Source organism: Lepisosteus platostomus, chromosome 6 (genome assembly GCF_059453375.1).
Source record: "Lepisosteus platostomus isolate fLepPlt1 chromosome 6, fLepPlt1.hap1, whole genome shotgun sequence".
NCBI lineage: Eukaryota > Metazoa > Chordata > Actinopteri > Semionotiformes > Lepisosteidae > Lepisosteus > Lepisosteus platostomus.
Genome location: NC_142616.1, coordinates 8,351,099 through 8,366,065, shown reverse-complemented (window position 1 = coordinate 8,366,065; position 14,967 = coordinate 8,351,099). Strand labels below are relative to the sequence as shown.

Below are 14,967 nucleotides of genomic sequence, written 5' to 3'. Positions count from 1 at the left end.
TCATGCTGTATAAGATCAATGCGGAACTTACGCTTCCATTTTACGCTGCAGTTTATGAACAGAATTTCATCAATCTTTAATAATGGGATTGTTGACAGTTTGTATTAATGAGATTTACCACTCCCGTTTAATGCAGTCAATACTGTAACTCTATATCTTAGTGAAAGTTAGACTATAATTGGTTTAGTTTAGTAGGCTGATTCAGAACAATGTAGCTAAACACTGTCCCGTACATATCTGCGCCGTCATCTTGTGTCACGAGATCTCATCCTCAACCCCAATGCAAACTTTAGCTCGTGAGAATCTTGTGGCCTGCTTACCGGACGCTGATTGGCTTACAGGACCTCGCGCGCTTCAAAGTGCTTGAATATAAACCCCAGCCGCAGAGCAGAAAGTTATGCTTTCTCTAGAGCTTGGATTTGATTTCATTGGAAATGGGTGCTGGTGGTATTGTTGGGGCTTTATTCTTGCCTTCAGTTTTAGCATGGCTCTGTGTTGGAGTGGTACAAGCCCAGCTCAAGGGTGGTCTTTTTGATGAAGAGGAGGGTTATGATAGTTTTGAGGCAAGTTTGGGTAGTCCTCTGTTCCAGGAGTCTCCAGAAGATGGATTTGAAGGTCATTCTGTGGGAAGTGGAGTTGGTGGAAGAGGGGAGTCAGTAGTACAGAGTAGGAAGGAGCAGGACTTGTTGGCAATGGGCTCTGACTCTGAGGGAGAGGAGGAGATGGACAAGGACTTGAGTGCTGATGTGGCTTCTGAGAGCAGCACAGGCATGCAGAGAGATGTAGCAGCTGTGACATCTGGCCCCTCTGGAGTTGAGGACCCTTCACCTGAAAGTGGTAAGGTAGTGTTCACTCTCAGCTGAAGCAAGGGGATGGACACTTCTATATAGATAAGCTGTTTCTTTCCCCACTCAGCTTATCTATAATGCTTCTCTTGCTATGTAGAAAACTCTCTCATTCCTTGTCCTGTTGCTTTCCCAGACTCTCAGGGAGACCCTGAGCAGCAGCAATCCCACAGCCGCCCCCTGCTGTCCTGTGGCAAGAGCAGCATGATGCTCAAGTTCTCTGTGAGGAGGTTCAGCCGAGTCTACCTGCTGAAGGGTGAGGTCCTGCCCTGTCCACTGTACCTGCATCCTGCAGCATAAGCCGACCATAGTGTTATAACATGAACAAGCAGCTGTGACAGGCTGGAGTGGGGGGCTTGCTGTAAGTTCCCACAGGAGGAGGTGGAGAAGGAATGCAGATGGTTCCTCAAGTCGTGTTAATGCAAGGGATGTCATTGACATGTTACTTAGAGCTAGAGTGAGCTTAGCTGTATGAGTTTAACCCCCCTCTTTCCTACTTCTCCCAGGTAAAATGGCTCCTCTCTTGGTCAGTAGCCTCCCCAAGAGATGTGGGCACAAGGTGTGGACCACCAGGAGCTGGCTGGTGCTGGTGGCTTCCTACAAAGGGTGTTACGTCAGGACCTGGGTAAGGAGCCAGTCTGGTGCTCAAACATGCCTGGGTGAGGTTTGTCAGTGAGGAATTGATCCTGTGATGCTCTTCTCCACTGCAGAGGAGGAACCAAAGGCAACACTATGCCCTGACAGTGAGATACTATGACAAAGAGCGGAGGAGATGGGTGACTGGCACTGTGTCCTGCCATGTTCCAGTTGCCCCTCCTCCCCCACCCCCTAGAGGCCTGACCATCTCCTGCAGTGAGGTGTGCATGACCGTGACCCTGCCTGCTGGCCCCCTGGAGGAGATCAAGGTTCAGAGTGAGTGATTGGCAGTGAGCGCACCACTTCAGCGGGGTGTTTGTGCATTTCCCTGGTAATATGCACTGCATTGCTGAATAGATGTGAATACATTTTAGCACCTTGTTCATAGTATGGGCCATGAAATCTGACCATAAATCTTGTGGTCCCTTTGCAGGTTCCTCTGGCAGTCTGGTGTCTGTCCTGGACACTCCATCCTGTGGATACTCAGTGACTGCAGGGCAGCACCTGAACACCCTCTCTATCCTGTACACTGGCTGCCATGTCCAGCTTGTGGTGAGGAGCTTCACTTCATGGTGTCATGAACAGAACTTGGTTGGACCCTTGACAAATAACTGAGCTTCTAGCATCTTCATTTACCTCTAATATCAATGCCTGGCTGTACATTTGGCATGTATTTGGAGTCTTGAAACAAGAGAGGCTATTTTGCGGTTGGGGGGGCAATATGCATTGTTTGGGCTGTGGAGCCTTCCTTCTTCAGATTTAGGGTGCTCACACCCAAAGAAGGCTCCACAGCTGAAGTTTTATCCATCTCTTTCCAGCATGGAATAATCCTTTACTTGCTCCTTGGCAGCCTATGCATAGTAATGTAGCTAGCTACTTGTTAAGATTTCCAGCAGGCGCTCCAAATAAGACTACAGCTGGTCCCTTAGCAAAAGGAATTGCATTAGCTGGCATCTTCAACTTGCTCCCAGCAGTGTATTAATAGCCTTTACTGTTGTAGGATCACCGCTACACTGTCAAGGTAGTGTATGTATCGAAAGATGGACCAAGAGGAGAGATTGTGGTGTCCTGTCCCTATCGCCCCTACAGACCAAGGGAGGGTGAGTGAGTAGGTCTCTTTGGCTTAGACATTCCTTCCCTGGTTGTGCTGACGTGTCTAATCCGATCACTGTAGGCTGCAAGATACCCAGGAGCCATCAGGTGGCCTGTGGTCCAGAGAGGCTCTCCACAGCCCATTGCTTGGCCAAGGGATGCTGTGTGGACCCAGAAACGTCCTCTTGCTATTATCCCCTGGAGGGTAGGCCTTTTCTGTACTATCCCAGTCCCAGGCAACTTCCCACCCTAAATGGAAATGGACAAATCCTGACTTGCCCTTCTCTCCCCAGAGTGCACTGCCGACAGGCACTTTGTCTTTGCTGTCCCTCGGACCATCTCTGTACCCCCTGTGAATCCTGCCAGCCTGGTGATTGCTGGCAATGCGTCCTGCACCCCTGTCATCTGTACCTCAGAATTTGCCATCTTCAAATTCCCTGTCACTGGCTGTGGGACCCATGCTTTTGTGAGTACAGTGGGGGGGGGGGGGGGGGAAGGACCAGTTAAGAAGCCGTAAAATTGACTGGATAGGGTTCCTCTGAACAGGAGAACTACTGTACCCTCCTGTGGGTGGTCATTAAGCCTGGACTGACCCTGCTTCTACCTTGTCTCTGCTCAGGTGGTGGGAGAGACCACCATCTACCTGGCTGAGGTGGAGACTCTGGCCAGGCGGAACATCCAGAGCTATGGAGTCATTACCAGGGACAGCCCCTTCAGGTGAGCAGGGACACCATTTCATGATCTTGGGTCTGTTTAGGTGGTAGCACTTCTGTAATCCTCCACTGCTCTCCAGACTGCTGGTGGAGTGTCGCTATGCTGAGGGGAACCTGGCCAGCACAGGCTACCTGGTGAAGAGCCCCTACCTGCCCTCTGCTGTCCTGTCCCAGGGAGTGTTTGGGGTGCAGCTCCGGATTGCTACAGGTGATGCATCTTAGCAGAGGGACAATTGCTAAAACTCTATGGCTTGGGTTGAACAACCTGCTTTCTGTAGAATTCCCAACATGGTACAACAGTATAAAATGCTAAGCAACCCTTCTGTCTTCTAGATGAGAGCTACTCCAGGTTCTACCCTCAGTACCACCGTCCCCTCCGGCTCCTGCTGGGGAACCCAGTCTACCTGGAGGTGCGACTGCTGAACGCTCCAGACCCCAACCTGGTGCTGCTGGTGCACTACTGTGTTGCCTACCCCCGCTCTGGCCAGGCTGTCTGGGTGCTGCTCTATGATGGGTGAGGGGCTACTGCGTATGCAGCTCTAACCCTGGGCTGGTCAGTGGGTTACAGGCAGGGTCCTGATCTTGGTGCTTCTCTGCAGCTGCCCCAACCCTCTGGACTACGGCCACACTTCCACCCTCCACATCCACTCCACGCTGCCTCTGCCCAAGCACCACCGCCGCTTCCACATCCAGACCTTCCAGTTCCTGGACAGCACCTCCTACTCCTACATCAATGAGGAGGTGAGGCTTTTTGAGGATGCAGGCTCTATAGATCCCTATAGAGCCACATGCTGAGTTGTCATGGTTGCCCTCACTTTAAAATCCCTCTTGCCATTCCCCTCTCCTCCAGATCTACTTCATGTGCTCCACAGAGCTGTGTCTACCATCCGAGCGGCAGTGTGTGGAGGGCTGCTTTGATGGCCGTGGTGAGTGTCTGCAGTTTCATATTCTTCCCCAGCATGGGTTCCTTCTGCCTGTGCTCATCTGATGCCTTGCTTTGAGCTGCTCAGCAGTATCTTCCCCTTGGGGGGGCTTCCTGTTTCTCCTGCAGTAATCCCGGTGCTGGAGAACCCTGATGCTGACAGGCGCTGTGTCAGGACCCCCTGTCCAGGAAAGGAGAACGGCCCCAGGGACTGAGGGGTACGTAGGGTACCAGTGCACTCCTTGATCAGCTTTTTAATGCTGAGTGTAACATCAGCAAAATACTATGAGGATTCCCCTCTAGGGCATGGGTTAACTTCTCATATCTAAGGCCTACTGCAATTCCCATCTATAATCTTGCTTCTTAAGGAAACCTCTCTTCCTGTGCTCAAAGAGCTTTTCTCCTCTTTTTCAGGTTCCTGCCTACTGCTTTGTGCTCCAGGGACCAGCAGCCTTTGTGTCTCAAGATGGTTTTGTTGGAGGAAGTCAATCCTAATAAAGATGTTGCAAGTGACTATGTGCTGAGTAATTGGAGAGGGGGGCTGGGCTCTTGAGCAAGTAAAATGGGTGTCATCCATGGGATGTCATGGGCTTACTGACTGTAAGGGTTTAATAGTGCCATCTGGCATTTACATTAGTTGCTACAGTGAGACCCTGTCATTCCTTGGTCAATATAGGTTACTGCCAGTGTCTTGGTGTAGTCTGCTTCCACTCAAATTTCAACCTGGTTTTTAGTGAACTTGTCTTCTAGGCATTTTTCTGTTCTGGACACTTTTAGTCAAGGCAGGTTGAGCTTTTGCCAAAGCAGTGTCTATTTTCACAGTAGTTTAGGGTTTTTGCAAAATAAACTTCATAAACCTTCTGCTTAGGCTCTACCTGGAAGCTAGACAGGGGATAGTAACCTGTAGCTTCCACAATGAGTTTGTGGACCTCAAGCTTTAAAGAAAGGTGTGTAAAATCCTACAATCATGAGTGATGTAATTCAGGCAGTGTTAACAAGAATGTCTCTGGGGTGTCTATACAGATCTCACTGTTGCAACCACCTGTGAGACCAGTGTTGTACAGGATATCTCAACTTGTTCCATGATGCTATTCCTCCCTGCGCCAGTGACAAAGTGGTCTGGAATGGTTTGTGAATGAGAGAACTGTCCTAAATCACTCCTTTTTAAACATCTAGCTGTGGAAGTGGGTCCATTTAAACATGGATAATAACAGTTTATGAAAGAACTTGGATAGGTTCACTTCTGTTGTGTGAAAATATTTTCCTAGTCCATGTCTGCATCTGTGGGATGGTAGACTTTCTGATGTTTTGCAGATGTGTTATCCACTACCTTGTGCACTTTGTACATACAGTAGTACCCTCTAAAAAAAATCCTGCTTTTTTTTGTTCCCCACCGGTGATGAATGTGCTTTGCGGAGAAGGAGCATCAAGTGTCTTCTTCAGAGAGTGGCCACTCCAAGCTTTTCAAAATGCGTGTCGCGACAGATGGGTTGAATCTTTGCAATGTCCTGAGAGAATGAGAAACTGATTACTTCTTTCGATTTTAATCAATCCCACTGCAATGAAGTGCTAGCTAAAGCCTTTGTGCAAATGCTTACTTTTTAATGCTACATCTGCAACTCTTCTGATTGGGGTATGATATCGCGGGCAACTTTTTCCCGTTTACACAAAAGCACAGAAGATACTAACAATGCAACATAAACTGCTGCCCCCCACCCGTGCAACAGAGGAAATTAGATTTGTCCTTGCATCGGTAATGGAGTGCTTGTGCTCAGCAGACGGGGTTACTGATGGTCAGGGTCGCCTTGGATGGTCACTTCATCACCCATAAAAAGGTGCTGTGTCTCGGGAACGAAAGCAGCAGAAACGCGCGCAGCACTAAAGAATGAGGTGGGTTTCAGCGTTTGTGCCGTTTGTGGGAGGGCCAGCTTCACGCTGCTGTTCCAAGATGGGATCTCTTGTTTCGCTGGCAACTCATTAGTTCTGAGGAGGTCTTTCAATTTTGTTTTAAAGCGAGATGTTAATCAGCTTTTATAGCGCTCTTTGGTATCTTGACATTAAAATACCAAAAGGGGCGGCTGTTTGTTGTACGCTTTATCAAATGGTCCAGAGAGAGCATAGGACTCAACTGGAATTAGCGGACATTTGCAGCGTTAATAACAATTGCTTACACTTATATAGCGCTTTTCTGGACACTCCACTCAAAGCTCTTTACAGGTAATGGGGATCCCCTCCACCACCCCCAGTGTGCAGCTCCACCTGGATGATGCAACGGCAGCCATAGTGTGCCAGAAAGCTCACTATACATCAGCTATCGGTGGGGAGGAGAGGAGAATAATGAAGCCAATTCATAGAGGGGGATTATTAGGAGGCCATGATTGGTAAAGGCCAATGGGAAATTTAGCCAGGACACCGGGGTTACACCCCTACTCTTTTCGAGAAACGCCCTGGTATTTTTAATGACCACAGAGAGTCAGGACCTCGGTTTTACATCTCATCCGAAGGACTGCGCCTGTTTACAGTATAGTGTCCCCGTCACTATACTGGGGCATTAGGACCCACATGGACTGCAGGGTGAGCGCCCCCTGCTGGCCCCACTAACACCTCTTCCAGCAGCAACAATAGTTTTTCCCAGGAGGTCTCTCATCCAGGTACTGACCAGGCTCACACCTGCTTAGCTTCAGTGGGTTGCTAGTTGTGAGTTGCAGGGTGATATGGCTGCTGGCTGTGTTCTTCGTAAGTTCTTCGTAAGGAGGACGTCTTTTTTCAGCACAACCTTTTTTTTGGCTGGTCCGGCAAAGTAACAGACAGTGTCGCCTGCTGCCGTCCAGGTCGTTGATTTTTGAGGGAAAAAATGGTCTCCTTGCGGTGATACAGTACATACAATTTCTCTATTGCATACAACTGACTATGATTAGTAGTGTTTAGGAAAGTGATTTAACGCGTAGTTGCGTTTCCTGGCAGTTTTGGTTTTCGTCATTATCTCTACTCGGGGTCACACCGTGTTTCAAGCTCTCCCCCAACATTGCCTTTCATAAACGGTAAAGCACGTCTTAAGGAGTTACGAAGGACCTTGTTTTCGTTCTAATAAAGTGTCTTCATCGTTCTGTGGAACAGTATCTATGATTACACAGAACCTGAATGCGCAGCGGTTTTGCTGTGTGTGAAATATTTCTCTTCTCAAGCTGTATGAAAGCCTTTGTCAGGTTTCTTTGGTGTCCAGGCGATCAAGAAATAAGACAAATTTGTTTGCTGGCTTTACACAGAGCTCAGGTGATATTCCGAGCGTGATCTTGGAGCATTGTGGGTCAGTATCTGCACTGTAAGAGGCATTTTGAGTAATGCAGTGTAAAACCCCGCTTCGATAAGACCATAAATAGGTAAACGGTCTTTTGACAGGCTGTAATAATGGACATGTTTAACTTGTTTTAATGAATTATACTCATTGCAGTCAGTACTGTAACTGTATATTTGTCAAAGTTAGACTTTTGTTGTTTTACTTTAGTCCTCTCATTCAGGAAGAAGTACTGTAGCTCACACACTGCTGACCCACGTGTGACTTGAGGTTCTACCCTCAGTACCACCGGCCCACTCACTGTTTCTCTTTGCTTTTCAGGGTCCTAGGAACTGGTTCTGGGTCCAAGATGTTTTTGGAGAAAGTGAATCCTAATAAAAATGTTGAACTGGATGTCTTGTCAAATGGATGAGGGAGCTGAGTATTAAAATCTCTCCAATGAATATAGTAATATCCCAATTTCTCTGGACTATTCTTGTTTACTGGAATTGCTCTATTTGGAACAGCTTGCAAAATGTCTAGATGGTGTAACCCACTGATTTTGTCTTCAGTTCTTTCCCAAGGTACAGGGGAAGGGCTGTAGTTGCTGAAATGAGAGCATATCTGCATGTCATTCTAGGAGTCAAGAATTGAGCTTCTCAAGGAGTGTTCAGCATGAACTCCTCAGTAGTGACGAGGTACTCAAGGCAGCTTTTGACTCCATTTACAACCACTGCTGTATAAACCCACTCAGCAGGAGGTTGGCTTTTGTGTTTGTAACAAGCACAATGGTTTGTAGACATGGGCTGTTTGTGGCTTAGCTTCTGTGTTCACAGTAACAAGAAGTTCCCCAGTGCAAAAACACCTGCTAGTAAGAAAAGGGGGCACCGGCTGTGTAATAAATCGGTTGCTCTTGACTGCTGCTGCTTATGGTGTCTGGACCCAAAGCTGGAGCTTGAAATTTCCTGAAGATCCTCAAGAGGAAATTCACCCAAATTGCTCCATATAAACAGCCAGCTGTCTAATCAGTTACAAGAGTAACTGCGTTGGAAGACCATTACTAGTCTAAATAGTGAAATACTAGCCTTCAACATTGTATTCTGAAGGGGGGGTTTTGCAATTGTAAGCCAGGCTCTAGCTGTACAGTGTTGACTTCTATTCTGGAGTCACTACATCTGGTCAGACTTGTTGCTGTCAAAGCTTCCAAAACTGGTGAGGTACCTGCATATGCTGGTAGTACCTGACGACTGGGGCTCCTGGTGCCCCCACAAACGTGCTGGGTTTTGTTCCAGCAGTTGCACACTCCTACTCCCCCTTCCATGACATCATGTTAATTTGAAGTGTTTGTTCCCACCTTTAACATGTTGGGGCTTTAAGTATTTCGGAAGTGAAAGAAAATCCCAAACTTTTCTGAAAGAGGGGAAAAAAATACCCATATTCAACGGAAGCAACTTCTTAGATCAATTAACACTTCAATCATCTAGCGATGGTGGAATGGGATGAAAACCAGCAGGTGTGTGTGAGGAGGGGCAGAAGGACACTGTCTGAGAACTAGTTGTCCCGAAACATAAAACCCATCTCATGTAATCAGAGATGTAAACAGCCTGTGAGGTCAAGCTTCTTCACAGTCCTCTTCAGAGACACGTAAAAGAGACCCACATACCCCTATAGAAGGTGGATTTACACCAATACAAGCGAAATGTTGAGGGAAAAAAACACCAGTTTATTCGGGTGGGATAGCCTTGCCTTATTAACACAATATACAAGAAAGTAAGATTACATTACGCTAAACGTATTTAACATTATAGGATAAGACAGAAGTTCTGTTGAATCCTTTTTTGTCGCCATCTTATGCGGACGTATTCGATCCACATAATGTTTTCTCATATAAACAGACAAATAGTGTCGCTTGTTGCAGCCGGTGCCAAGAATAGATCTCGGCTTATTGCGGAGCTGGGTACAGTCACGACCAGATAAATAAAGACGGGCTATGGGGAGTGGTGGTAGGAGAGATGATCATCACTGTTTGTGTTTTAACACGTGTAAAATGAGCTGCATTTCCCACAAGCTACAGCAATGTGTTCGCATGAAAATATGTTCTCATTAAGAGCATTTCTCTTTGCTACGCCCGTTCCCCTGGATAAAGAGTTTTACACAGCCTTAATGACATTAGTTTCGCTTCTCCCGTTAAAGCTTTTTATCGCATCTTCATTTATCAATGAAAACAAATCTATGATTAAGAGAACACCAAGGAAGCACATTTTTTTTTCTGTGGAAATCTTTTCTTCTCTCAAGCTATACGAATGTATTTCTTAGGTTTTGATTAGGTTCATACAATCGATAAATAATACGGCGTGTTTTCCAGCTTTTCACTGAGCTCACACAGTAGCAAGATCTTCGAACTCGGTAAATAATACCGCGATGATCACAGCAACAGTCATGCTGTATAAGATCAATGCGGAACTTACGCTTCCATTTTACGCTGAAGTTTATGAACAGCATTTCATCAATCTTTAATAATGGGATTGTTGACAGTTTGTATTAATGAGATTTACCATTCCCGTTTAATGGAGTCAATACTGTAACTCTATATCTTAGTGAAAGTTAGACTTTAATTGGTTTAGTTCAGTAGGCTGATTCAGAACAATGTAGCTAAACGCTGTCCCGTACATATCTGCGCCGTCATCTTGTGTCACGAGATCTCATCCTCAACCCCAATACAAACTTCAGCGCGTGAGAATGTTGTGGCCTGCTTACCGGACGCAGATTGGCTTACAGGACCGCGCGCGCGCTTCAAAGTGCCTGAATATAAACCCCAGCCGCAGAGTAGAACGTTATGCTTTCTCTAGAGTTTGTATTTGATTTTATTGGAAATGGGTGCTGGTGGTACTGTTGGGACTTTATTCTTGCCTTCAGTTTTAGCATGGCTCTGTGTTGGAGTGGTACAAGCCCAGCTCAAGGGTGGTCTTTTTGATGAAAAGGAGGGTTATGATAGTTTTGAGGCAAGTTTGGGTAGTCCTCTGTTCCAGGAGTCTCCAGAAGATGGATATGAAGGTCATTCTGTGGGAAGTGGAGTAGGTGTGAGAGGGGAGTCAGTCCTACAGAGTAGGAAGGAGCAGGACTTGATGGCAATGGACTCTGACTCTGAGGGAGAGGAGGAGATGGACAAGGACTTGAGTGCTGATGTGGCTTCTGAGAGCAGCACAGGCATGCAGAGAGATGTAGCAGCTGTGACATCTGGCCCCTCTGGAGTTGAGGACCCTTCACCTGAAAGTGGTAAGGTAGTGTTCACTCTCAGCTGAAGCAAGGGGATGGACACTTCTATATAGATAAGCTGTTTCTTTCCCCACTCAGCTTATCTATAATGCTTCTCTTGCTATGTAGAAAACTCTCTCATTCCTTGTCCTGTTGCTTTCCCAGACTCTCAGGGAGACCCTGAGCAGCAGCAATCCCACAGCCGCCCCCTGCTGTCCTGTGGCAAGAGCAGCATGATGCTCAAGTTCTCTGTGAGGAGGTTCAGCCGAGTCTACCTGCTGAAGGGTGAGGTCCTGCCCTGTCCACTGTACCTGCATCCTGCAGCATAAGCCGACCATAGTGGTATAACATGAGCAAGCAGCTGTGACAGGCTGGAGTGGGGGGCTTGCTGTAAGTTCCCACAGGAGGAGGTGGAGAAGGAATGCAGATGGTTCCTCAAGTCGTGTTAATGCAAGGGATGTCATTGACATGTTACTTAGAGCTAGAGTGAGCTTAGCTGTATGAATTTAACCCCCCTCTTTCCTACTTCTCCCAGGTAAAATGGCTCCTCTCTTGGTCAGTAGCCTCCCCAAGAGATGTGAGCACAAGGTGTGGACCACCAGGAGCTGGCTGGTGCTGGTGGCTTCCTACAAAGGGTGTTATGTCAGGACCTGGGTAAGGAGCCAGTCTGGTGCTCAAACATGCCTGGGTGAGGTTTGTCAGTGAGGAATTGAACCTGTGATGCTCTTCTCCACTGCAGAGGAGGAACCAAAGGCAATACTATGCCCTGACAGTGAGATACTATGACAAAGAGCGGAGGAGATGGGTGACTGGCACTGTGTCCTGCCATGTTCCAGTTGCCCCTCCTCCCCCACCCCCTAGAGGCCTGACCATCTCCTGCAGTGAGGTGTGCATGACTGTGACCCTGCCTGCTGGCCCCCTGGAGGAGATCAAGGTTCAGAGTGAGTGATTGGCAGTGAGAGTGCCACTTCAGCAGGGTGTCGGTGCATTTCCCTGGTAACATGCACTGCATTGCTGAGTAGATGTGAATATATTTTACCACCTTCTTAGGCCATGAAATCTGACCATAAATCTTGTGGTCCCTGTGCAGGTTCCTCTGGCAGTCTGGTGTCTGTTCTGGACACTCCATCCTGTGGATACTCAGTGACTGCAGGGCAGCACCTGAACACCCTCTCTATCCTGTACACTGGCTGCCATGTCCGGCTTGTGGTGAGGAGCTTCACTTCATGGTGTCATGAACAGAACTTGGTTGGACCCTTGACAAATAACTGAGCTTCTAGCATCTTCACTTACCTCTAATATCAATGCCTGGCTGTACATTTGGCATGTATTTGGAGTCTTGAAACAAGAGAGGCTATTTTGCGGTTGGGGGGGCAATATGCATTGTTTGGGCTGTGGAGCCTTCCTTCTTCAGATGTAGGGTGCTCACACCCAAAGAAGGCTCCACAGCTGAAGTTTTATCCATCTCTTTCCAGCATGGAATAATCCTTTACTTACTCCTTAGCAGCCTATGCACAGTAATGTAGTGCGCTACTTGTTAAGATTTCCAGCAGGCACTCCAAATAAGACCACAGCTGGTCCCTTAGCAAAAGGAATTACTTTCAAATGTATCTTCAACTTCTTCCCAGCAGTGTATTAATGGCCTTTATTGTTGTAGGATCACCGCTACACTGTCAAGGTAGTGTATGTTCCGAAAGATGGACCAAGAGGAGAGATTGTGGTGTCCTGTCCCTATCGTCCCTACAGACCAAGGGAGGGTGAGTGAATAGGTCTCTTTGGCTTAGCCATTCCTTCCCTGGTTGCTGACGTGTCTAATCCGATCACTGTAGGCTGCAAGATACCCAGGAGCCATCAGGTGGCCTGTGGTCCAGAGAGGCTCACCACAGCCCATTGCTTGGCCAAGGGATGCTGTGTGGACCCAGAAACGTCCTCTTGCTATTATCCCCTGGAGGGTAGGCCTTTTCTGTACTATCCCAGTCCCAGGTAACTTCCCACCCTGAATGGAAATGGACAAATCCTGACTTGCCCTTCTCTCCCCAGAGTGCACTGCTGACAAGCACTTTGTCTTTGCTGTCCCTCGGACCATCTCTGTACCCCCTGTGGATCCTGCCAGCCTGGTGATTGCTGGTAACGCATCCTGCACCCCTGTCATCTGTACCTCAGAACTTGCCATCTTCAAATTCCCTGTCACTGGCTGTGGGACCCATGCTTTTGTGAGTACAGTGGGAAAAGGACCAGTTAAGAAGCCTTAAAATTGACTGGATGGGGTGTGGGTGGTCATTAAGCATGGACTGACCCTGCTTCTACCTTGTCTCTGCTCAGGTGGTGGGAGAGACCACCATCTACCTGGCTGAGGTGGAGACTCTGGCCAGGCGGAACATCCAGAGCTATGGAGTCATTACCAGGGACAGCCCCTTCAGGTGAGCAGGGACACCATTTCATGATCTTGGGTCTGTTTAGGTGGTAGCACTTCTGTAATCCTCCACTGCTCTCCAGACTGCTGGTGGAGTGTCGCTATGCTGAGGGGAACCTGGCCAGCATAGGCTATCTGGTGAAGAGCCCCTACCTGCCCTCTGCTGTCCTGTCCCAGGGAGTGTTTGGGGTGCAGCTCCGGATTGCTACAGGTGATGCATCTTAGCAGAGGGACAACTACTAAAAATCTCTAGTTTGTGTTGAACAACCTGCTTTCTGTAGAATTCCCAACATGGTACAGCAGTATAAAATGCTAAGCAACCCTTCTCCGTCTTCTAGACGAGAGCTACTCCAGGTTCTACCCTCAGTACCACCGGCCCCTCCGGCTCCTGCTGGGGAACCTAGTCTACCTGGAGGTGCGACTGCTGAACTCCCCAGACCCCAACCTGGTGCTGCTGGTGCACTACTGTGTTGCCTATCCCCGGTCTGGCCAGGCTGTCTGGGTGCTGCTCTATGATGGGTGAGGGGGCTACTGTGTGTAAAGCTCTAACCCTGGGCTGGTCAGTGGGTTGCAGGCAGGGTACTGATCATGCTGCCTCTCTCTGCAGGTGCCCCAATCCTCTGGACTACGGCCACACTTCCACCCTCCACATCCACTCCACACTGCCTCTGCCCAAGCACCACCGCCGCTTCCACATCCAGACCTTCCAGTTCCTGGACAGCACCTCCTACTCCTACATCAATGAGGAGGTGAGGCTTTTTGAGGATGCAGGCTCTGTAGATCCCTGTAGAGCCACATGCTGAGTTGTCACTGTTATCCCCACTTTAATATCCCTCTTGCCATTCCCCTCTCCTCCAGATCTACTTCATGTGCTCCACAGAGCTGTGTCTACCATCCGAGCGGCAGTGTGTGGAAGGCTGCTTTGATGGCCGCGGTGAGTGTCTGCAGTTTCATGTTCTTCCCCAGCATGGGTTCCTTCTGCCTGTGCTCCTCTGATGCCTTGCTTTGAGCTGCTCAGCAGTATCTTCCCCTTGGGGGGCTTCCTGTTTCTCCTGCAGTAATCCCGGTGCTGGAGAACCCTGATGCTGACAGGCGCTGTGTCAGGACCCCCTGTCCAGGGAAGGAGAACGGCCCCAGGGACTGAGGGGTATGAAGGGTACCAGTGCACTCCTTGATCAGCTTTTTAATTCCGAGTATAATGGTCTCAAAATCCTATTGAGGATTCCCCTCTAGGGCATGGGTCTACGTCTCATATCTAAGGCCTACTGTAATTTCCATCTATAATCCTGCTCCTATTGCAAGCTTCTTAAGGAAACCTCTCTTCCTGTGCTCAAAGAGCTTTTCTCCTTTTTCAGATTCCTGCCTACTGCTTTGTGCTCCAGGGACCAGCAGCCTTTGTGTCTCAAGATGGTTTTGTTGGAGGAAGTCAATCCTAATAAAGATGTTGCAAGTGACTATGTGCTGAGTAATTGGAGATTGTGGTGGGTTCTTGAGCAAGTGAAATGGGTGCAATTATCCAAGGTATGTTGTGGGCTTACCAACTGTAAGGCACTAATAGTGCCTTCTGGTATCTACATTAGTTGCTACAGTGTAGGTTGTTTTCAGTGTCTGGACTGAGTCTGCTCCTACCTTCTCTGCTCAGGTGGTGGGAGAGACCACCTACTTGGCTGAGGTGAATACTCCAGCCTTACAGAACATCCAGAGCTATGGGGGTGACTAGCAGGGATAGTCCCTTCAGGTTACCAGGGATACAATGTATAGATGCAGCCATTCCAAATGAGTAGGGTGCACTGTGGTACAACACTGGGTATGTTGCA

General features: G+C 48.2%; 2 protein-coding genes across 4 annotated transcripts; both read left to right on the top strand.

The window, feature by feature from the left end:
- Positions 1-389: 389 nt before the first annotated feature.
- LOC148660016 (zona pellucida sperm-binding protein 4-like) lies at positions 390-4,721 on the top strand. 3 transcript variants are annotated; one of them, XM_088637607.1, is made up of 15 exons: positions 390-837; positions 982-1,101; positions 1,352-1,470; positions 1,556-1,757; positions 1,915-2,033; positions 2,482-2,581; positions 2,656-2,778; positions 2,867-3,039; positions 3,193-3,290; positions 3,367-3,494; positions 3,620-3,800; positions 3,886-4,027; positions 4,137-4,212; positions 4,338-4,426; positions 4,623-4,721. In XM_088637607.1, exons 1-14 carry the CDS (start codon positions 435-437, stop codon positions 4,421-4,423), a joined length of 2,070 nt encoding a protein of 689 aa, XP_088493733.1. In that variant the 5' UTR covers positions 390-434; the 3' UTR covers positions 4,424-4,426; positions 4,623-4,721. The 3 variants fall into 3 exon arrangements, with proteins under 3 accessions (XP_088493733.1, XP_088493734.1, XP_088493735.1); XM_088637608.1 differs by having other exon boundaries at positions 4,338-4,435; XM_088637609.1 differs by having other exon boundaries at positions 4,338-4,458.
- Positions 4,722-10,325: 5,604 nt separating this feature from the next.
- LOC148660015 (zona pellucida sperm-binding protein 4-like) lies at positions 10,326-14,604 on the top strand. The gene is made up of 15 exons (XM_088637616.1): positions 10,326-10,758; positions 10,903-11,022; positions 11,273-11,391; positions 11,477-11,678; positions 11,828-11,946; positions 12,395-12,494; positions 12,567-12,689; positions 12,778-12,950; positions 13,060-13,157; positions 13,234-13,361; positions 13,489-13,669; positions 13,758-13,899; positions 14,009-14,084; positions 14,209-14,312; positions 14,489-14,604. Exons 1-14 carry the CDS (start codon positions 10,356-10,358, stop codon positions 14,292-14,294), a joined length of 2,070 nt encoding a protein of 689 aa, XP_088493742.1. The 5' UTR covers positions 10,326-10,355; the 3' UTR covers positions 14,295-14,312; positions 14,489-14,604.
- Positions 14,605-14,967: the final 363 nt, after the last annotated feature.